General features: G+C 39.7%; 2 protein-coding genes across 2 annotated transcripts in view; both read left to right on the top strand.

Moving 5' to 3' along the window:
* Positions 1-4,948, top strand: part of oxct1a (3-oxoacid CoA transferase 1a) — a 43,394-nt gene extending 38,446 nt beyond the window's left edge. Inside the window, exons 16-17 of the mRNA XM_083911939.1 lie at positions 3,632-3,733; positions 3,846-4,948. Coding sequence (XP_083768065.1) covers positions 3,632-3,733; positions 3,846-3,881 — 138 coding nt within the window. The 3' untranslated portion in view covers positions 3,882-4,948. The remainder of the gene's footprint in view (positions 1-3,631; positions 3,734-3,845) is intronic.
* Positions 4,949-6,092: 1,144 nt separating this feature from the next.
* Positions 6,093-20,826, top strand: plcxd3 (phosphatidylinositol-specific phospholipase C, X domain containing 3; the record flags this gene model as incomplete). Its single annotated transcript, XM_083913010.1, has 6 exons — positions 6,093-6,212; positions 16,785-17,041; positions 17,250-17,423; positions 18,822-18,997; positions 19,515-19,616; positions 20,670-20,826. The coding sequence occupies exons 1-6, from the start codon at positions 6,110-6,112 to the stop codon at positions 20,824-20,826; spliced, it is 969 nt and encodes a 322-aa protein (XP_083769136.1). The 5' UTR covers positions 6,093-6,109.
* Between the last annotated feature and the right edge of the window lie 3,969 nt (positions 20,827-24,795).

The raw sequence follows: 24,795 nt of genomic DNA on the forward strand, positions 1-24,795 counted from the left end.
GTGTGTGTGTGTGTGTGTGTGTGTGTGTGTGTGTGTGTGTGTGTGTGTGTGTGTGTGTGTGTGTGTGTGTGTGTGTGTGTGTGTGTGTGTGTGTGTGTGTGTGTGTGTGTGTGTGTGTGTGTGTGTGTGTGTGTGTGTGTGTGTGTGTGTGTGTGTGTGTGTGTGTGTGTGTGTGTGTGTGTGTGTGTGTGCGCGCGTGTGTGCGCGCGTGTGTGCGCGTGTCCATTTCTTCAGACTGGACGAAGTTTAAGCCCATACTGTTGCTCAATTGGTGTGACTTTGAGACAATATGAGAACCTTCTAGATGTGTATGTTATGTATTATTAAAGGTTTATAAATAAAAAATGTGCACTATGATATACCCGCAGGGAGTCTTCCGAGGAAATGAGGATATTGCAAGGGCATTACTTTCATATACAAGTGTTGACAATCTGACAGGATGTGGTGGTAAAATAAAAATGTATTTAAGAGGTGGACACGAAATCAATTAAGGCTTAATGTCTGAAGTTAAATGAAACCTTTTTATTCAGCAACTTGTAGTCAGATGAATGACAACAGCATAATATTTGAGCTTTTTATCTTTATTGGCCAACACCGTGTATGAAATTACTTGTGGGATTTGAGAAAAATTATTCTTTTGAACACTAGAGGAAACTCCCAGTAGAAAAAATGATTGGTTGAAATGATCAACCTGGAGGCAAACAGCGCGTTTAATAAGCTGGATAATGGTTAATCTTATGTATTATTTTTACTGTTTGCTACATGATCAAAGCAGAAACTGGGGCCTTCCAAACCAGCCAAAAATATATTATTTTCCCTCCACATAAACACATGCACAGATGCTGACATACAGAAATGATTCTCAGAAACACAGCATCCTCCTTGGCTCGTGGTGGCCAGGAGGGGATGGTTATTCAAATATCCTAAATAGCTATAGTTGCTATGATTTGAGACCCAGGGTGACGGGAAACCTGTTGCTTCAGGCAGTATCCTGCTGCTGCTTTTCTATATATACATATATAGAAATATATTTCTATGTATACACTATGTGGCCTTTTATTTTCTCTTAACCACAGTTCCCTGTTTGCCCGCTTGCAGCATTGTCATTGAAATGATGATGATGATTGTGCTTGAGTTGCTGCCATGACAGTGATCTACATACTAAGTATCCCAGTATTTTCTCCTCTCAACAGTTATTTAGGGAATTATCTCCTTTTTTTAAAGTAAAGAATAATTGTCCATTCATTCACAGATTAAGCAAAACAACTTCTAAATTATTCAATCATCATAATGGCCCAGAAAAATGTTACCTGTGGCTTTTTCCGTAATGACAGCAAGGCCAATGACAGCAATTACTACTCCAGAAACCAACTTTTATTAATGTCCTGTGAGTTTTTGTATGAACATAGCTCACAATATGTTCCTTTTTAATTGTTATAATGCAATGACAGTCCCCAAAGCAATTTCAGTCAAAAGCAACTGGACTTGGTTATTTGTCTAGGAAGACGTTTCACTTCTCATCCAAGAGGCTTCCTTCATGTACACAACTGACAACAGTTGCGTACATGAACTGACCAAGTCCAGTTGCTTTTGACTGAAATTGCTTTGGGGATAACGATGACCTGGACAAATGAGAACATTCACAAGCTTAATGCAATGACAGAATACTGGATGAGATTTTGAAGTTTATTTGTTGGAGGGTAAAATGTCAATGCTTACTCCCATCTTTTTTGTTATATTCACATTTAAAAGTGGGCTGAATGACAGGGGCTTATTATTGTTACATGACATTCAGCCCACTTTGTGCCAGACAACACATGGGGTAGACTAAAAGCCTCTTAATGACTAACTTGCATCAATCTGGTAAATGGGGCTGGTGGCTCTGAATACTGCGAAGAAAGGTGACTCAACAGGTTCACAACAAAAAGGCTGCTTTTCAAATGAAGGCATACTTTGTTTTTTTAGTGGTATAGTGTGGATATCAGAAACTAGGTCAGTCAGTGGTTTATTGCTTTAACAATTACTAACCTAGACCACTTTGTGCCAAGGTCTTTTTTCAAAGCAGAATACATCAAACTATGAGCTCATATTGACATTACATACAGTAGCACCTGTCATATCTGCACACTCATGCTGCACTAACTCTGGCACCCTACACACTAATCTTTAATTTCCCTTTATCACTTGCGACATGTGTCACAATTAGAGTTGCATGTCAGTGCCTGTGTTATCCACAGACCCTTGCTCCGTGTGACATTCCATCTGTCTTGCTATAATGGAGTGAGATATCTGCCTCCTGCCCTGTCACAGTGTGTGTGTGGTTCTAATGAGCTGAGAGTCCTGACAGGCTTTGCCTGGATGTGTCTGGCTTGGCCCGTAAGTCCCTGGTGAGAGAAGCAACATGAATCCACTCAGCTGGTGTGCCTGGCCTGTCGTCAGGAAGTATTTTTTGCATTAATAGGCATAATGATATGACTCCAGATATAGCTTTAAGCGATTATATATAAGCTGCACTGTATGTACACCTACCTAACTTCATGTCAGACCTGTGTTGAGAAGCATAAGTTATTACTTCAAATAGAATCAGATGATATAATAAGTTAACAGATCCATGACAATCTTGAGCGCTGCAGTTATCAAACTTATTGATAGAGAAAGGGAATAACTTGCAGTAGATACCTGAGATAATTACTAATTTTGCTTTTTGCCCTCTCCTCTGTTGTAGAGACAGAGACATGGGGTATGTTTATGCTGAACCCCGATCTCCCAATCTCTTCCTATCCCAGTCTTCAAGCAACCAGTGATAATGTTGGAAAAGTACCAGCATAAAGTTACAGTGTTGAGGATCACTATTCACTAAATACATGAATTGAAGCAAGAGGAGAAGCCAGCTCAAAACATGTAGAAGAGAAGACACTTTGTGCAGAACAAACTGTATCACTCTGATGTTATACACATACTGTAAATACCATGTTTGGCTTCTAAAAGAAAGCTTAACAAACACGTATGTTGCCTGAAGGTACAAGCAGTAGTGTCAGTCTGATTGTCTCTTTTGTTGCTACTTTTTTTGAAAATGAACTTTTTTTAGTTTTTCTTTTCTTTGGATACTTTTCAAGCATTTGTGGCAAATTGTTGGTTATTTGGTTGCAGAGCAACTGCAGCACCACTGCAGATCTCAGAGCCATAGTGGGTCTTGTGAATCCAACAGATCTGTTAATGACATATAGCTTGAATTGTTCTGCATTAATGATAAACTTTTACACTTAAACGCCATTACTCTTAATTTAATTGATTTTTCAACTGCTGAAAGTAGTGCCACAATTAAGATGTAATTGCTCTCTTCTTTGTAGTGGCTCAGAGAGTTGAGGACCACTCTCTGAGGCCTTTCACCAATAATTGCAGCTATTTTGTCATCTATAGACACTGAAGTACCCCCCTCCACCCAAATGATATACATTTTGTAGGGTTGTCATCTATTTAAGGTCACTTGTTAATTGAGGTCTTGAATCCTTGAAATACTAATTCATACCATTTTGTCCATCTCTCTCTCTCTCTCTCCCTCTCTCTCTCTCTCTCTCTCTCTCTCTCTCTCTCTCTCGCGCGCGCTCTCTGTCCTGTTTGTGCTTGGCAGGCTGTGTTTGATGTGGATAACACAAAAGGCCTGACTCTGATAGAAGTGTGGGAGGGTCTCACTCCTGAGGATATCAAAGCGTGCACTGGCACCGATTTTGAGGTATGTAACTCTAACAGTTTGGTTACTAGCACTATATTTTATTTTCTAACTTCAAGTATCATAACCATGAGACATCCCTCTCTTTTTTTGTGATCTGTCTGGTGTCTTCTAGGTGTCTCCCAACCTGAAGTCTATGCAGCAAATCTAGAAGAGTTTGCAATGGATGAAAGTGTTTTTGGTTTGTGTGGTGCTCATTTCATTTTTCTGTTGTAAACTGCTGGTGATGTAGCAGCCTTAATCACCAGCAGTAAATAAGCTAATGAAACACAAATGTGTGGTTCACTTCCCTGGTAACCAGTATGCAAATATGTGAATGTAAGGAGAAGGCAGCCACATGTAATGTTCTTTTTATGTATCTGGTCCGACAAACAGTCGGGGGACATTACATTGTTGCCTATCACACCTTTAAGTTATAAATTTTTACTAATGTATATGCCACTATTACCAAATATCCATCCAAAATGACATTCAAAACTGGGAATAGCCTTCACATGTTTTCTAATAAAAATGCAACTTTATGAGTACCGACTATGAACAAAAATACTACAATAACTTTAATTATATTTAGTGTAGATCAACAATTTTATTTAACAGGATATAGTGAGATGTAGTGTGATGAATGTTGAAATCATGTGCTGTTGGTCAGGTGATTCTTTATTCAGCACAGAAGGGAATGTGTTTGTACTGTAGTTTAAACATGCTACACAGAGTAACAAAAATGTCCTTACCTTTACTGTAAGTAATCTTTGTTTTTTGCCATTTGGAAAAGGGTCAGACTGACTTTGTAATAATAACCTCTGTCACAATGTCAAACTGTTTGATGAACTGTCTTTTTCTCTCAGCTTCATATAGAGTGGGTGGGTATACCATACATTTCATCCAGGAAATATGAAACCTAACATTTTTTTACACAGGCACTTGATGTCCCCTTGCCTTTGTATATAAAATAAAAAACAACTTTGTGTGCTGAGTGGAACAAGTGGAAGTTTAGATGTGTTCAAATTATTCATCAAATCACAATGATTGGAAGCAAATGACCACGTTTGAGAGTGATAGCCTCTGACACTGTACAGGTTTCTGTATATGGATGGTGTGTTCGCATTGACATTTTTCCACTTGAGTAGAGAGGCCCTGCCATTACCTGAGGGCCATTACATAACTGGAGAATTCAGCCAGTGGGCTTTTGGGTTCAAGATCAACTGGATTGGATCATCAAGCAGAAAAATAAAAGAAAGTGACAGGAGCTTTTGCCACAGGCTGTTGATGTTAATCCTTCATGAGTCAAACTAGATTAGTACCCTATACGCCTATTTTTAGAAACCAATTTATCATACTGGTACTGAAGTGCAATTTAAAAAAAAAAAAGAAATATGGGAAGCCTTTACACAAAGAAATAGGTTCCAACATGAGCGGTGCAATACATTGTTTTTGAATCATTAATAATAAAAAACTTCTTTGTGATGTTCAGCATAACACTGATGCATGGCTTGATAAATGTGCAGTTTGTAGATTATCTGTCTTTATACTATTGTGACCTAGTTTGTTAAATTATTAATGTTAAGGTAGCCAGCCATCTGATTATCACCTCAGTGAATATGTCAGTTATTCATTGTCATTGCTATATTGATTGCGGTGTTAATGAACCACTGTCACATGGCACTCTCTCATCCAAGTACATGACCTCAAACATGCTTCTAGGTCAATTGGGAATTAAATTTCTACCTGAGTATTTACGGTTATTTCCAGCAAGTTTCCTTTCCTTTTTTTTTAATCGAGAAATAAGATAATGCACATCTTTCATTCTGAGGATACCTCCGAATCCTTAAGACAAGGAGGCTAGTAAGATCATATTTTTATTCTTTTTGTTAATTACCCATTTAGTCTTTGAAATTCGCAAAATGGTCTTTCCTACCACAGCTTCATATTATGACATTAGCTTTGTAGACCTTTTGATAAACATACCATACGCAGCAACTGGTGGGTGTTTTGACCAGATTCTGTAAACCTTAATCGAAAGAAAGAGTGGATTTCGTTTTGAAAACCAGGCTATTGCAAGTTAGAATAATTAATGGTAGTCTACTGTTTTTGTCAGAATGGGTGACTGAAACATGCACGTTTCAGTGTTGTCGCGTTGGAAAACTGTTGTGCCATATTTGGATCGATCCAACAAACCGCATTTTCATATTTGTGCAATCCGCCGATGTATAGAGCCGGCTTAGGTGTGTGTGTGAGAGAGAGAGAGAGAGAGAGAGAGAGAGAGAGAGAGAGAGAGCGGCAGGCAGCGTATGTGTGGTGAGAAAGGGAAAGAGAGAGCGCGCACTCCAGGTTGGCGCATGCACCGGTCCGGGAGAACGGATCGTTGTGCACGGTGACAGCATGGCTTCGTCTCACGGGAGAAGCGACATGCGGTTTGCAGACTGGATGGCAAGTTTACCGCAGAGCATGCACTCTATTCCGCTCACCAACCTGGCTATTCCCGGTAGGTGTTTCCTTAATGTTGCTCCAGTTTAATCAGATGAGGAGTAGGCTACGTCCATCTCTTTATATCCGCGCGCGCGTTGCATGTTCCAATCATAGTAGATGATACATATGCTAAATAAGATGAGTTTTAACATTTACAATGCTTTATTGCTTTATATACTTTGATGTTTTACTTTGTATCCTGTGCAACTCCTACAACCTAACATATGGCTTGAGTTACCTCATTACATCAATGGGCAAGACCTGTTGCGCAACGTGATGCAAGTGCCATGTATATTGAACAGTGAAGCTTCCTCATGTGAAGGTCCGCTGTCTAAAGGTTATACATAATACCCATACGATTTATGGCTGGTCAAACTTATAATCCAAACGATGATAGGACCTGAGGTATAATACATATTAAAAAAAGACTAATATTCCCTCTAAAGATTTAGAATAGACGGAACAATGCTGCTCAGTTTTGTATAGTACTTTCGGCGTTTGTATTGGGGTGGTGGCCACAGATGAGAAGAGAGAGGGAGTGGGATGGGTTCAGTCTGTGCACTCAGATCGTCACATTGCTTCCCATGGAAAATGAGCTGTTGAACCTTTAGCCAATCCGCGTGCAGGTCTCCGTAAACTCCATTCAAATTGGAAACGCTGGTTGTAAAGCTCACCACTGATCTGAGTGATGGAATGGCTTATTAGCAGCCAGTTAATTCCCTATCTGCTGCCTGTGATTATCAGCCCTCCACACAAAGCGCTTTCATTCTTCATTTTATTGCATGTCTAATTCATGCTCACCCTCTCCTTTTCCCTCTCTCCATCTCTCTCCATCTCTCTCCATCTCTCGCTTGCTGTTGAAGTATAGGTAGCCTATCTGCTGTGTTAAGGGATGACACGTGCCAATGATGGCTTTCAGATGCTGACAGCTTAGACCTTAGTGTCCAGTGAGGCATGGCAAACTACCAGCACTGACGCATGCAATCCACCATCAAATATGGGGCTGATGGACAGAAGCAGCATGACATGTATAACATCATGGTTGTAATTTCGCTGAATCATGTGACGTGGTTTCACCGCAGTTCATCCATGCTAAGCCAGCATGAGAACATGTGTTGTCCCATTTAATTACTGTAGATATCATAACATCTTATTGGCTCTGTAGCCTGCAGCTCAGCTATCCTCCATCTATCCATCTATCCTCCATTTGAATAGAGATCCTGTAAACTTCCTCAGATGCTTTACACTCATTTTAGTTTGTGTGCACACATTTGGCATGAGGTTCATCAAGGAAAAAAATTGTAATTTTACGAGTTTATGAAGCAACCAGAGACGGATCTATGCACAGGCTGGCCTAGGGGCATCCTAGGGGCCCCAGGTGTGCAGGGGCCCTGCATTGGCCAATTTATTTTAAATTTAATACAATAGGGGAAAAAAACTTGCCTCCTATTCGGGCCCTTGGAAATTAAGTCACTGATTGGATAGATATGGGAAACATTTACCCTGAATTGCCCCCCGGGGACTAATAAAGTTTTTTGAATTGAATTGAATTGAATCAGCTGCCATCATGCGGCTGGGTCACTCACTGTTACTAGAAAGTATAGCAGCAAAATGTCAGAAAGGAAATGTGATAGCAGAGCATGAAAAAGAAAAGCACAACAACTGAAAGAACAATGGGACCAAGATCTACTACGAAGCATGATTAAAAATGTGGGGGGCCCAAACAAACAGTAGCCCAGGGGCCAATGGCCACCTTTGTCAGCCACTGTTAGCAACAACCATGTGTTCTCATTGGAGTGCATGTCTGATTTCTTTCAAAAGTGTTTCACATCACATCCCCTCGTCTCATCTTAGAATGCAGCAGTACAAGCCTTTGTTCAAGCAGGACTAAAACTGGGACAGAGAGAAACAAATGAGACAAGGGTTTTATTTTCAAAGTCTCACCATCCCTCTTAGTTAAAGGAATCTTGTTTTCATCATGTTCAATTTCTGACATCCAATCCTCAGCATCCACATACCGTTGCCTTTAATTCAGTGATGCTATTTATTTTTCTGAAGAAAAAAAATGCCTCAATGACAGCCTCAATGATCCAAGCCAAAGTCTTTTGTCAATTTGGAGTACTCATGTGGGGGTGATGTGATGCCATGGTGCTCTGCTGTTGCCAAAAGGCTAAACAGTCCCCACTGTGTCTGTGTTACCAGCATTGTACAGCTGCATGTATATAAAGTCTTCTGTATGACTGGCAAATAATTATTTTAAGGTTTCATATTTACATAGAAGACCTAATTAGTATCTGATTTATATGATGTTTTCATGGCATCTATTGGATATGAGCTTTAACACAACCAAATGATCTGTGTAGAATAGGAAAAATACTGTATGTGGTTATACCGATGTGTGCTGCTTCTGCTGCTGATGTTACCTTTTGACTGAGATCTACTTGTCCAGTTTCTATGTGAAATAATAATGGGCTTTCACTTTTGCTACAAACTGCCTTTGTCAGGAATATTAAATGGTTAATGAGTTTAGTTTTATTGTTGTTGTAACCAGTTGAGGCAGATTCAACAGAGACATTTTAATTCACAAAGGTATAGGGGTTAATAGCCCAAAGGATATTCACTCAATCAATCATGTTGACTGAGGGAGTGGTACTAATGGTGGAGTGCCAGCGAAACTAAGCAATGGTATAGGCTACCTATACCTCCTTACAGTTTGTACGTAACTGTATGTGTATGTATGGGATGTATTAATGTGCCCCTCGTCTTGAGGAGTTCACTGTTGCATGTTTGATTAGTTGTAGATGGGACACGGCTGACTGACTGACTCCCACACAAATAGTTACAGTCATCAATAGTTGAAGAGATACAGTAAACACATGTCTCCATGTCTCTAAATTAGAGGAGCTTATTATTCCTCAATAGGTTTTAGGTGGAAAATCCAGCTACTTACGTAGCAGTTGGAATTTGAAGGGTCTTCAGGTCTTAAAGAGCTGCTTATTCTCAGTGTAACCAGGATAAGACATCTTACCGTTTCTTCAAATTGATCTTACTGTGAACATATTTTGTTGAAATAAAATGGGCTCTAATACTTAACACAAACACAAAAACAAAAAGTCATCATCGTAAAGAATTACTTAGATGCTTATTCTAATCCAGGTCGGAGTCAGTGTGGGCATTGTGTTTAGATAAACAATGTTTGGTCTGTGTCCATGGCTGAAGTCCCTGCAAAACGGAGCAGTGGATTTATGCCAAATTAGAAATGCATCATTCAGCAGATTTCGGCAGAGCGTGATGACCAAAGACTGTATAAGAAATGCATGTAGCATAACTATCGGGGCCTGTTCTCTCAACTTAATCCAACCGTACTAGCCTACGGGAGTCCCCATGTTGTCAGACTCTTACTCCGCCTCATTTCCTCTTACCAAAAAAGAGCATTGATGTGACTTTGGGGGTTGGGACATATGTGAGTGAGGACCAGCGGCTAACTGTCACTCAAGAGGCTGCACCCTTAATTATTCATAAACTTTAACCACCAATAAAATAGAAACTAGCCTGGTACAAAAACATGTACCCCCCTCAGTGCTGTCATGAAGATGTGACCTAATATACAGACTATGTTTTTTTTTGTACCAGGCCTTAAATAGGTTTAATTTTGCCGTGAAAACGAAAATTGGTGATGATGCGAAATGTTGCCACATGCATGTAAGCCACTGCAGTTTCAGTGTAGCTTTCAGCCGCTGCTCACACAGGCTGGGTCGCCGGGGCTTGAGTGTCAGATTTCCACATGTTTTGGGGCGGCAGTAGCTCTGTCCACAGGGACTTGGCTTGGGCAGGTCAAGTGCCGTACGGACCAAAAGCGGAGCATGGACTGGTAGCTGGAGAGGTGCCATTTCACCTCCTGGACATTGTTGAGTTGCCCTTGAGCAAGGAACCAAACCCCCAACTGCTGAGTGCGTTTCCATTCGGTAGCCCACTCCCTCTTTTGCTGACATCTCTCCATTTAATGAATATATATCTGGATTGTGCATGTGTGAATTTTGGGCTTATGTGTTTGAAATGATAACGGAGTGAAAAAATGGAGTTTTCCCTCTCAGCACTAATAAAGGAATGCTTTCATTTTTTTTTTCATTTTGGCAGCTATATAAACTTAGTTATGGGTTATTCAGTCTGTTGGTAGTGCATCCCAACACACAGCTTTCTTTTTTGCCAGCAGACAGAATTGACTAGGAGGCACCTTCACATAATTAGTGGAGAGCGATTAAATGTTTTCCCCAATGGGTGTGGTTGGGACTCAATTATGCTCTCTCTACGATTGTCTCGGGGAGCTTCACCTGAATTAAAATTGCGTGATTTTCAGAATCCAAAGAGACCAACAAATCATGTGCCTCTGAGGAGAACTGATTCAGTGAAGTTGTAAAATCTGACTTAAATTTGTCCAGGAAAAAGAGGAGGGGCGCGAAAAGACTGCTTTAATATAACAACAGATAAAAACAGCTTCTAAACAAAATGTTTTAGAGTTGGTCTTAAAAGATGAACAGAAACACTGGGACAAGAACCCGTGATTTGTCGTTGTTATTATTACAGAGTTATAGTTCTTAATTATGCTGCGACTTGTGACAGTGCAGCAACCAAGTGCATTGTGGTTGTATCATTTATTGTATGACAGTGGTACATAGTATTTTCATGAGCATAATCCTGCCGGCCCTCTGCTGGTCAGAACTGCCTTACCTGGTGACATGACTCAGCTCTCTGTGTGGTTTGTCCCACAGGCCACTTTGAACTCACACCATGCTGATCAGTTAAGATGACCTGCACAATTTCTACCATATGGCTAATTGGAAAAAGGGTGAGGAGAGGAGCATGAGAGGAAAGAAAGAGGGAGTGGTAGCAGATTAAAGATGGAGGTCATTAAAGGGGAAGAAGGAGGGAAAGAGGCAGGGAGAACTTTCATTTTCCTTTCCCTAAGCTGATCATTGGGAGACATAGTGGGCTGTTTTTCCTGTGGCTATGGTTAGAGCTGCTGGGGGATTGCTTCAGACTGCCAGGCTGCACATTTGTCTGACTGAGGTGGTCAGCAATGGTGTGCTGCATGAGATATTGTAAATCTGTTTCTCTGTGGTTCTCTCACCACAAAACAAGTTTTACTGGAGGGAAGAGAATGGCTATCAGAGTTTCCTTACCATTGCAATTAAACTGGATTTTCAGTATTTTCAGTATGAGTTTAAACATATGAATTGGAGTATGCTGATTTGCATAAGCAATAATCTGTGTCCTACAGGTGTGCAAAAAATGTCAATCTAGAATTCTACAGGTCTCTGTTATTTATATTTATTAAGCTCTTTTTATTTTTTAACAAGCTTTCTTTACAGTCTTTTAAAACATTTTGGCCACTATGGGGCTGAAAAACTAAAAAACAGGCTGACAGACATACAGCCCTGACATATTATTGCCATTCCAAATGTGTTGTATGTTTACTTCTCTCATTTGTACAGTGATTTGTTTCAATGTTAATCTTGAACAATGTTAAATAATATTGATATTTAATAAGAAATCTTGAAGGAAATCACACGTTTGAAACAGTTAATATAATCTCTAATTAAAGCTGATGTAAATGACTGTTATGTGTATGTAACTTGTATGAATGCAAACTAAAAAAAAGCCACTGAAGTTGATTTGAAATTTCCAATAAGATGCTGAAGTCGCTGAGGTTGTTTCATTTATGTGCTGTCCCGTTTGACAGTGGCATTATTCCTACACTTCCTAAATCTTAAAAAAGCAATCACAAGCTACCTCTCAGCTACAAGGGCATGGACATTTTCAAAGATGTAAACATAAACATCCCAAAACCATCCTAGTTTATTTCGTGTGGAATGTATGTGAATGGCATCAGCTGACAGGAAGTTAACAAGGACCAATGCTGTTGCATAGCTACATTTGTTTTATTGGTTTCCTGGAGGCCTTTGATGGGATTAATAGGGATCATCTTCATATAGGTTAGTAAATTCTGTTGTTTATGGAAAGTTTTACTATGATAGCTATTATGAGCTACTAGAGCACCTGTTGCCTTTGTTCCTGGTTTGAATACACAACTGGATGGTTTTCCCAGTCTCTTTTATTAATGTCCTGTGTCTGACTATGCTTCTGGTGTTTGGGGTTTTTGTGAACATACAAGTCGTAACACTGAGCATTGTAGAGCTATTCGATGTTTGCTGGTTTTGGCCATTAGTGGATGTTATGGGTACCTCCGCGTTGAAAAAAACCCCAACCAAATAGAATAGACTTGTGAAGATGTCTGATCAGATGCTGCATGGTGACTTTTTTTTTTATTTTTTACTAATCACAATGTAGATCCATATATACACAGTATAAATCAATATATACAGTGTCAGAAAAAAATACTTTATTAAAAAAAAAGACAGTGGGTTGTATCTACCAAAAATTAATTAACTTGCTATCAGGGAAAAATATATATTTTATTTGACTTCATTTTAGGGCTGCTAATTATTTTCCCAATGAATTATTTAAACTATAAAATGTCAGAAAATAGTTAAAATCACACATTCTCAAAGTCCAAGGTGGTATCTTTAAATGTGTTGTTTTCAGTCTGACGCCAAAATATAATAGTTTAATATGATATAAAACAGAATTTTCTTACATTTTTGCATGAAAAATGACTTTAACCATTAATCAATAGAAATAGATTATTTTTCTGTTGATCGACGAATCAATTAGTTGAATAATCATTGCAACTCTACTTCATTCAAAGCAGTCAAACATCTACAGTACTACTGCTATTATAGGCCTACTAATACAGAAAACTACTGGATGGAATTAATGACTTTGCTTCACATAAATCCCTGCATAGAATGAAAGATTCACATGAGAGAGCTCAAGGGAGCCATACTTAACCTCTCCAATGGCTGACTGTAGCAGATTAAGGTACCAGTGGTAAGAAATGAATTGCATAGGCCTCCCTTCACCCTTTCCCCCTTAGGCCAGAGGGAAAGGGTGAACGCAATTGTATTAGGTTAAGATGGCCTTGCGGGCAATAAAAACAAATCCATTGCAGAATAGGCATCTTTAGTCTTGCCGTCTCCCTCAGGGCAGAGGAAAAGGCCGGCCAAGGACGTGAGCTGTAAATCTGTCTATCAGTCCCTCGACTAGATCATTCTGCTGCCACTTAAGCCACTCAGCGGTATCAGATGCCAGGAAAAACACTGGCAGTGCAGCAAGAGGCTAAAGGGCAGGAGATCTGCCAGCTCAAAAGCCATTGAAAAACAGGATGTAAAATTCTAAACAAACAAAGGAGAAATTGGTTTAGAGAGAAAGACAAAGAGAGAGATAATATTTGTCCTAGAGAAATGAATGAAATTAAGCTATTTTTTGGAATGGATATGCCCCTGTGACTCACAGCCCACCTTAAATCTCTCTTAAGCTCAGTTTTAGTTTGACAAAATTGTGTTTGACCAGCTGCACATTCATGACTTCAGACAATTACTTTAAAATCGTCAATCTGCCTTTACTGTTCTGTGAGTTGTAAAAACTGATGGCAAAGTCTGATGGAATATTGATACTTCTAACAAACCCTCGCAAATTTTCAATTGCATTAGATTTGAGTAAATCTTTTATCAAAATATCTAAGAAACGGGCAGAAATTAGTAGGTATGGGTTCTCCACAGGCTGCCTTTGCCTCACCACTGGCAGTTAAATGAGTTTCCCAGCAGGGGGACATTTATCTTGATTTTTTAAAGTCAAATGTACGGTATGTGCTTTGTGGGCACTGCCACTCTGAACAAGATGGAAGAGAGTACTGTAGCAATGTAGCACACAAAGCGAGACTTGGAGCGAATTTATCAGTTTGAGTTTGATTACTAGAGGCCTAGAAGAAGTAACACTTGAATTACTTCAATATAGAAATATCCATGCAGGGAAAGTGTAGAGCGAGTATGGCATATCTATCTTGCACATAATTTTTATTTTGTATCATTTAGCCCATCTCCACTCCATTACTTTCCATTTTCCTGTCATTTTCTCGTCCCCTCGCTCCATTCTAAAATAGAGTCCATGGTGAGCAGTAATGATTTGTTATGAAAAGGGGCTGTCCTCCCTGAATGGACTGCTCTCATACAGTCATAATGACTCAGTTAACACAGTTCAATTCTCTCAGGTAACAGTCATCGCCCACCACTGTCGTCGTCGTCGTCGTCGACATCAGAATAGCTGCGTTATCATTATCTCAACTTGCTTCAGGCTTCATCTTTTCCTCTGATGCGCTCTGGCTCATTGTCTCTCTTTCAACGTCCTTCACATCTTCTTCCACCCAGTGATGTGATTATGTCGCTGATGTGAGGGAAGAGTTTCCCAAGTTCACAAACAAAGCTGACATCCATTGTTATTCAAGGATTCTTGTTTTTTTCAGTGCAATTCTGTGATTGCCCATTCATACATCTTCACTTCTATCAGCGCTAAAGACCTTCTGTACTGCAAAGATAAAAATGTTGTCTCCCTGTTTCAGCAAAAAAATACACTCAGTACCTTATATTAAATTCCTTCAAAGTCTTCATATGTTATGTAAGTCTGGTTTAGATGTAAACTGTAATTCTAGTTTTTCTCTGCAGTGTGGCATAATGCACAAGCTTTTTGTCATACATATCCAAGACAATGCTATTTGTTTACCATGGATGTTCAGCTTTCATTAAGAGCTGCTAAGATATAGCTAGTTGAATGATCCTAGGGGAGTTGAATTTAATATGTATGAGCTGCTGCTTTCCTTAACATATCATGACAGTAAATATCACTGGAATGTCCTTATGAATTGTGCAGCTAGGTCCTTAGCTATTTTTGGTTATTATTTGTGATGATCGAATAATTGTTTAATTAGTGTTATTTATAGTGCCAAATCATAACAAAAGTTTTCTCAAGACACTTTACATATAGAGTAGGTCGAGACCACCACACTCTTATTTAACTTATAACTTATTCATAATTTACAGAGACCCAACAATTCCTCCGTGAGTAGCAGCAAGTTGCACTATCTATAATAATAATAATAATAATAATAATAATAATATCTATATGCAGTATTTATCCAGCAATCTTTTAGTCACAGTGGCAACGGAAACCTTCATTTGCTGAAGCGAATAGCTAAACACTACCTAGTTTCAGCTTTTTAAATGTGAGGAAATGTTTCATTGTTTTTATTTTTGGAGGGGGATTGTTGGTTGGACCAAAAAAGCAACCCGAAGACATCACCTTGACATTTATGAATAAATGAAGAAAATAATTGGTAGATGAATGGATAATGAAAATAACTGTGTGACAATAGTAATTTTTTGTTGCTCAGCCTTCAAAGCCAAAGAGAAATCTTTCTCTACAACAACAGCATTACCAGTTGTTGTGACTGCTTAAGGTCATACTCTGTTATGTGGTGACCCTGGTGGTACAATTCAGCCTGTGGAGATGCTGTTTGGCGCCCTGCCCCGGAATTCAGCTGTCTACCCTGCTTATGGTCATTCTCTGGCCCAACTGCAAAGACCTGGCACTGGAGTAACTAAAGGTCAATTCAGGCTGTGTCAGTCTTTCACAATCTGCTGAGTGTCTTTTTTTGGTTTATTTTTCTTGATACAGATTCTAGAAAAATATTTAAATTAGCCACATAGTAAAACTAGAATGAGAATTCAATTAAAGGGTTATTTTAACGCAAGGATAATAAAAACACATCACTTTCTCAAAAAGTAGTATCAATTATTCATTATTAACCTTTTGATGTTTTAGTACGATGATGATGAACACCACAGTTGGCGTGCTAAAAATGTGATGCTAGGTCAGCCTGTTCAGATCTTGCATATCTCAGTGCAACCAGTAGTTCAGTGACCTTGTCTGGTAGAGGTCTATTCAATTCGGCTTTGTGTCCTTTATCTAGTCAGAAGAGGATGAAGGGTGAAATGTGATGAGTCAGAGCCAGAAGCTTTTCTTTTGCAGTCTCTGAGTCTGGTCTATTTAAAATGCCCTAAACACTTTCTGAAAACACTGATGATGAGATGTCTAGGATATTATTTCCACTCTGGAAAAAGTTAGAAATGAAATGTCGTTAAAAAGCTACCATCAGGAGTCACCAAGGTGGTCATGCTTTCATTAAGGTCCATGAAACATGAGTATAGTCGAATATAACAATTGTGTTATATCGATAAGATCAAACAGAATGAAGGATCCTATTAAATACGAGAAAATACAATATAATACTTGCAAGTCACAGTGTGGAGGACCTGTGAAAAGTAGAAATGAGCCTTAGAAAACCTCCAAGGGTCTAACATTGCAAAGTGAATCATTGAGGACTAGACTTTACCAGATTTTAAAGGCGTTATTACAGAGAGCGGAGGACCAGAACAACATCAAGTAACTCTATCTGCTGAGGAAGACCAAGAGATGTGGTTGGAAGAACACTATAATTCATAGTCAGTGTTGTTGCCATGGCACCAGGCTGTTTCCCAGCACATGACCCCACTCTTCCAGCTGTGTCCTTCCACCAAAATAAAAAACCTGTATCAGTCAATACCTGCATGCATTCTCATGTTTGTATCTTCTCCAGGTTCCCATGATTCCTTCAGTTTCTACATTGATGAGGCATCTCCAGTGGGACCCGAGCAGCCGGAGACGGTGCAGAACTTTGTTTCTGTTTTTGGCACGGTGGCCAAGAAGCTAATGAGGAAGTGGTTAGCTACACAGACTATGAACTTCACCAGCCAACTGGAGGCTGGGATCCGCTTCTTTGACCTGCGCATCTCCACAAAGCCCCGCGACCCTGACAACGAGCTGTTCTTCGCCCACGGGCTCTTCAGTGCCACGGTCAGCATGGAGTTTTGGTGTTTTTTGATATGGAAAATATTGTTGCAATGCTTGTGGTTGCTAAGTGATTTTTCTTTTTTTACACAGCTGTGTATGTGGCTGCATATTTATGTGAGAGTGCAGACTGCAAGCTTAATCACACAAGGTCCTTCAAAGATTATACAAAACAATCATTTGTGTGCCGATATTTCATTATGTTGTTTTTTAGGTCAGAGAAGGTCTAGAGCAGATCACCAGTTTCCTGTCAGCTCATGCTAGAGAGGTTGTGTTCCTGGACTTCAACCACTTCTACGGTGTGCAGAACCTGCACCATGAAAGACTGGTGGCCATGTTAAAAGAGGTGTTTGGAGACAAACTCTGCCCAGTCGTCTTTGCTCAGGAGGTACTGTCAAATTCACATACACTCAACACTTCACAGTGAGTTAAGTTTTATAGGAAGTAAGTGACCTAGAAACTGGCCTCAAACATTTATTTCAGATTTTTTTTTCATCGTCAATAACTCTTGATTAAGAAAGAAAACATATAAGGTACACTTTTTTGTGTGTGTTCAAAAGTCTTTTGAAAACGATTGTTTTGATCTCTTGAGATGCATAATAATGGTTATTACTTTCTTTATCATTCAAAATGCCATTTTGCATAGAAGTCTAGTAGAAACGTCCTCCCACGCTCCACTTAGTCTCTCCACTGCCTGTTGTCTGTTTTTTTTCACCACCCTGACCACCACCCAGGGTGAATGTGAAACGCCTGGAATAAGGAATGCCAATCAATACCGGAGCTCATAGTTTCCTGTCAGGAGAGGGAGAATGAAGTCTAGGAAGAGAAAAAGGTCATTGGTGACTAGTGGATTTTGGGAGAAATCTTCTCAGGTATCTACAGTAGAGTTTAGAGCATTCAAATGGCTGGTGTTCTTCCCTCCACAGATATTATATTACCTTCTGGCTTAACTTTCCCCCATTCCTTTCTCAATGAGTACATCTGCTCTACTATTCACTTGTCACCCCTCTCTCTAGTAGCTCTCCTGTTCTACACCCCTCTTCAGCTGGAAGCTCATTATCACAAAATAAATCACCTCATGAGTCGGTCTCAGAAATAAAAGACATTAGGTTTATTGGTCATGGGGTTGCAATAGAAATGCTTATTTGTCAACTATAACCACCTGCCTGGACACCATCCAGCTTATTACCAAGCTGTTTCCTTTAATCAGCTGACAGGGGATATTGTTTTTTTGTTGTTGTTGCTAGCCAAATTGATTTAACTGCAATCGTCCACTGAAAACATTTCAGCAAAGGTGTAACCGTACTAACACATGCTGCTTATGTTCACTTGTGTACACTTATGTACACTTTTTTGATTGAAACAGAAAAACTACACAAAATTAGTAGCAGGTAGTCTTTGAGTCTTTCGAATTCTGAGGATTGTATTTTATCTCTTGAATGTGTACTCTTCAAGTTTTATCTAGATCTTTTCCCGATAAGCAGTACACTATGATTGAGTAGACATAAAACACTTGTTGTCTTTAGAAATAACAGACCTAACAATTTCTATGGTCAATAGAACTGAGTATTAAACAAAGCAATGCATCACATCGCAGGCAGTTATATCCACTTGCTTCCTTTCAAATAAACATAACTCTAACCAAAGCAACTCAGCTATCTGTTTAAAATGTGTTCTGCCACTAAGCACAGAAGGGGCACCATCATGGTTTTTATTCTTTTATAACCTCCCACCATTTCTCCTCTGATAACCTCCTGCTCCCCTGAACACATGCCTCCATCCCCAGGTGTCTCTGCAGTATCTGTGGGAGAAGGAGTACCAGGTGCTTGTCTTCTACCACCACCCCATGGCCCTGGAGGTGCCCTTCCTGTGGCCAGGGCAGATGATGCCCTCTCCCTGGGCCAACACCACCGACACAGAGAAGCTGGTTCAGTTTCTCCAGGCGTCTGTCACTGACCGCAGGTCTACCTTTATTCTACTCCTTAATGCATGAAGTTGAATGGGATGAAATCTCTGTACTTTGTAATTTCACCTATGAAAGTGAGCCAACCATGATGGGTCATTCTTGCATGATTTTGATTTATTTATTTCAGAATTCAGGAAGTACAATTTAATGTACTTTAGTGACTGCAAAATAGGCAACTAAAAGAGTGGGAACTGGGAACTGAAATCAACTATTCCAATATTTGGGCTACAGTATGGGCTAACTTGTAAACAAGACTAGGTCTGTGGTACAGTATATGGTTGGACAGTGTACAGTAGAATATGGTAGAACTATTATAAAACTCATTCATTCATGCATTTAAAAGGAACTGTTGACAGTAATAGGGTAAAAAATGTCCTAAGGTCCTAAGGTCACTTAAAGTTATTAAATCTAAAGTTAAGCAACATTTAGCTATGGGGGTGGGAAAAGGTGCTTTACACAAATGGATAAATGCAAGAAAAATACTAAGAAAAATCTTTGCTGTGTCTCCTGCAGGAGGAAGGGGACCTTCTTTGTCTCCCAGGTGGTTCTGACACCGAAGACCAGCACAGTGATGAAAGGTGTGGCTAGCGGACTGAGAGAGACAATCACAGAAAGGTGTGTGACAGAGAGACAGAAAGATGGTGCGATGGTTAGCACTGTCGCCTCACAGCAAGAGGGTTCCTGGTTTGGCCCTTCTGTGTGGAGTTTGCATGTTCTCCCCGTATCTGCGATGGTTCTCTCCAAGTTCCTCCCACAGTCCAAAGACGTGCACGTGTTAGGTTAATTGATGACTCTAAATTGCCCGTAAGTGTGAATGTGAGTGTAGATGGTTGTCTGTCTCTGTTAGTCTCTATGTGCCCTGCGATGAACTGGCAGCTGGGATCGGCTCCAACCCCCCGCGACCCCGAAATGGACAAGCGGTTGAAGATGACTGAATGAATGAATGTTCAGTATAACAATAAGATCGAATAAGATGCAGGGTTAGCACCATACAGTATATTATTTGACAGAGACACAGGCACTGTGGGACCAAACTTATAGCAACAGCTCAGGCACCAGAGGTCACAGAAACGACATGAGCAGCTATCACAAACCCAAGATGACGCATCTCATCCTTCTCCTCCCTCTTTCCATTTCTGCCCTTCTCAGTTCTGGTTCAGGATTTTCTTTTCCTGACTCCTTTTTAATGTCCCCAGTTTGATAAAAGCCTCAGCAGGAAAACCATCTCTTGTCCTTGGCATGAATTTTTCATTTGATAACTCCCCTATAAGCCATTCTCATCGGGTTTGTTTGCTTTGATCCTTCAAAATTCCATCGATTCATTTTTCCACTGACTGTTAGCGTATAGGAATCGCCAGAACAAGAAAAGAGTGTGTGGAGGAGACAACTTTGACAAGCAGAAAGCTGGGTGAGGCATTCGCAGGAGTACCGCCCTCCCTCTGCTGCACAGCTTGTGACATGTCCAGCAAGTGTCATACTCACAGCTGGTGTCTGGTTTGCAGACATCCCATACTGCGCCACAGAGATCTTTTATTACAGCGTGACCCTCTATTGTTTAACCAGCAAACCATGAATCATACCTTCTTCCACCCCTCTTTTGATCTTTTGTGACTGTATGTCTCCCTCTTCCTCTTTCCCCTAACTAGTGCATTTTTGTGCATCATCCAGGGCCTTACCGGGTATGATGCAGTGGATCAGATCGCAGAGACCCGGGGAGAGCGGCATCAACATTATCACAGCTGACTTTGTGGAGCTTGGAGAATTCATCAGCGCTGTCATCACACTCAACTATCATCTGGACGACGATGAAGATGACGCTACCTGAGAGCCCGCGAGGGACGCCAGGGAGTGCAGTCACCACCACAACCACTGGGGGCTTGGTCTGTGCTCTCACTCTTTTCCCTTTGGCATTTATTTCAGGAGGGGACCTACACTGCTCCCTTTACTTTATTTAGGGCTATAGTGAATTGAGAGCTCAAAGGGGTGAGGGTGTTGAGGTAAGAGCAGTTTAGAGAAACAACACTGGTGTTTGGTTGGAGCACGAAGAGAATGAGGTTTTGTTTTGTTTCCTATTTTGGGGATCAAAATAGTTTTTTCCAGTGAGATTTCCTTTTCTTTACTTCATGTGCTTTAAAAAACTGCTCTTTCCATTGATCAAATGTACGGTTTTCATGCTTACCACATCAGGGGTAGATTCCTCACAGCACATCAACTTTCTGCTAAATGTATTGGTACATCATTTTTGGTATTCTAGTGACAGTTTTTTGTTTTTAAGTTAAGTTTTTTTAAAATGTGTATGTAACTTAAATCACTCAAATTGTAGGATGGTGTAAGTAGCTTGCTGTTATTCATCCAAATTTGTCCAAGAGATGTTAATAAATTCAATCATTTTTTACAGTATACTTCCTTGGTCAGATCGCAGTGTGCGTTTCTGAAAAACATCCTGCCCATAATGTGTTTAAGAAGTGTTGTGTTGACGCAATACATGGACGAGAAATTAAGCATTTTTCCATATGTATCCTCAGCAGTCAAACTCTGAAGGAACTTTCTCACAGTAATAGTCTCCTCTGAAGTTAACTTGACTTGAGTCATTGATCAGACACCTTTATCTTTAAGACAACTAGAAATGCAATCAGTTCTAAATATAATTTCTAATGGTTAGGAACTCAATGTGAAAAATGTTTTGGATTTTGTTGTGGGTGCTGAGTCGTGATAGCCAAGTATAAATCTGGGTACAAGAGTGTATTCACTGTCTGTGTGTGCGCCTATACTTACTGCTGTAGTGCAGTATGAGTCATCATGAGATGCATCACAGCGTTGTGTCTTTCATAATAACAGGTGATAAGTTGCTTAACACTCACTCAGAGACTCAATTTATTTCAAGCCAAAAAAAGCTAAACATCATAATTTGGAGTCAAGAGTTGTTGATGGAACAGCAGTGCTTTGACACATGAAAAAATAGTACAATAAATATTTAGGTTAATATCTAGCTAACGCTTTGGTGTCTACCTTATTAGGTGTTTCATGTTTCTGAATGTTACAAAATCCCCAGATTTTTGCTAAATCGGTTTGTACTTTTTCATTTTCCATTTTCATTTAATGGGTTTCACTCTGTACCCTACATTATTTCATGTTATTTGAAATGGAAAGATTTTTATTGAAAGGTTTTCTTATGCGTTATGCATGAAAACAATCACATACGAGTCAAACATACTCACACCTTATGATCAGTGGGGCATTTTCTGCTGAGAATGTATTATGTAAGGACATTGTTGTTTTGTTTAGTAATGGACTCTTTGGATTTGTGAATGTATGTGTCTTGTGAGTAACTTTCCCATTTCTAAAAAAAAAAAGTCTCATGTGATTGAGTGAGTGAGTATCACCTAGAAGTCCTTGTTGTATTGTATTCTTCAATGTAGAGCTGAGTTGAAGTTTTACAGTTCAAGCAGTACTCTTTCACTTCAGTGTGGTTTCATGATAAAATGTTTTATATCGTGGAAAGTTTGTACATAGTTGCAAATTGTATACTGCCAATAAATTGTAAATTATTTAAAATCATTAATAATCATTTCTTAACTTATACCTTAACTGAGCTATCATACTGTTCCTTCTTTTTCTTTTCAGTTTTGCGCATGAACCAAACCTTTTGTTGTTTACTTACAGGGTCCTTTAGGTTTGTGAATTTCCTCAGTTATTCTGCATATTGTTCTGAAGAGCATGGGTGCATCTCAGCTGTAAATGTAACTATCCTTTAGGACATACCTCCAAATTAATGTTTTTTAAATGTTGCACTGAAACTACTCCATACGGATAAAGAGAACTTGAGAAGGCTTGCTAATGTGTTGTAAGGACATTTGTGTCTTCCCCGGTCCTGTCGTCATTGCCTTAATGTTCTGGTGTGAAAAGAGCCTTTTGCTGTTGTAAAACTCAAACATTTTTGTTTAAAGGTGATTCTGTTTTATGTGGAAATGGCAAAACAAATCAAATAAAGCTTCTATCCCTAATGAGTGGCGAAGTGAATTATCATTTCATTACCAGTTTCTGGCTTGTTGAGTGGTGATTGGTTGGTTGGTTGGTTTGTTGGCTGGTTGATTGCTTTAGGAGGGCGGGGGGGGGGGGGGGGGGGGGGTCAATATTAGAGCCATTATAATGCAATTGTGATATCATTTAAGCACCAAATGACAGAACAGCACTCTACTTTAGATTTACTAAAGTACATTTGCCGCTTTTAGGCTAACATACCAGTATTTCATCCCCTATCTGTGCAGAGGAGCTTCCTAAAATCAACCAGTTTCCAGGGTGATGAGGAAGGAGGTGGGTGGGCAGCAGCACCCAGGGTGACCTTGCCTAGACCGTGTTTTGTAATACAGCATCTGCCATTCTGCAGCCAGGTGTTGTTTGCAAAGAGTGGCTTTCTGTGAGTGTGCTTTGTGGTCTTTATTTGTTAAACAAAAAATCTATAAAAAATAGTATTTTGTTGAATCATTGTGACCATGTAGCTGTAATAAATCACAGAATTGAGTGACCAACTTCTCATATTAATGCTGTTATACACTAATTAACAGGGTAAATTGATATCATGTCACATACATGCACACATACTTCTATACAGAAATACAACAGCAGTGTTATGGTGGTATATGCAGCCTAGTTAACTGAATAGGTATTAATTTCTTTAACTGCTTTGATCGCACACTACAGTAGTTAAAGGAAGTTAATGCCAGAACTTATGTCTTCTTCTTGTTTTGCACAGGACGTAAAGAATGAAAGAATGTTCAATATCATGTGGGTTGTATTTGATTTCTGTGGCATATTAATGTGCGCTGTTCCATTTCCTAATGGACTGCAGGTCATTATTAATGCTTTCCCAGACAAGAAACTGGAGGAATGAGAAAATGCAAATGCACCGTGTTATGTGCCTATGTGTGTGTGCATGTTTGTGTCTGTCGTCTTTCTCTGTGTGTCACACACACACACACACACACACACACACACACACAAACACACACACACACAAACACACACACACACAGATGAGGAGGAGGTAGAGGTGTGGGAGGTAGAGATGGATGATGGCATTCAGACGAGTTAAAGATGGGCAGTAACGAGATGTGCAGTTTCAGAAAAGTTTGGAGTGTGAGGAGGAGGAAGAGTCATTTCACCAGCCATTCCTGTGTCTAGTTATGGAGGGTACATGGCACAGGGTGGCAATTTGTCTGCCAATAGGTGCTACACAATAACCTACAATATTGCAATGCAAAGAAACTCTTAGTCATGATAACAGCAAATGGACAAAGGAAGGCAGAATGCAACACTCTAGCAAGGGAACAGAGAGTAGAGCTGATGTTGTGATCTTCATTCTGTCTGAAAGGGCCATTGGTCAGAACTGACCACTGGGAGTTTAAGACCTTGTTTATCACAGATCATCGACACTTTGGGATAAAATCATATCACAAAGTATTATATGTTTATTAAAATCGACATACCTGTTAATGGCACCAAAGTACATCACAGTAATTTGCTAAAGATAATTAATTTTGACCTACAGCATGTCAGTGATTTTCAACATGTTTGGGCTTGTGACCCTTTATGTGACTCTTGTCCCATGCTTTATTTTCACATTGCTGCTGACCATTGAAAATGTACTTTGGGACAATACACGTTTGCTAGAGTGCCCAATACATAGCAACCTGTAATGGAATACTTATTTCTTTAGTTATCACTAAGACAAGAGTTATGTGTACTTCCAAGTAAAGTGCTTCATTTATAGTGCAAAACTTTTCGTAAGATATAA

Source organism: Echiichthys vipera (genome assembly GCF_963691815.1).
Source record: "Echiichthys vipera genome assembly, chromosome: 4".
NCBI classification, from domain to species: Eukaryota; Metazoa; Chordata; class Actinopteri; order Perciformes; family Trachinidae; genus Echiichthys; species Echiichthys vipera.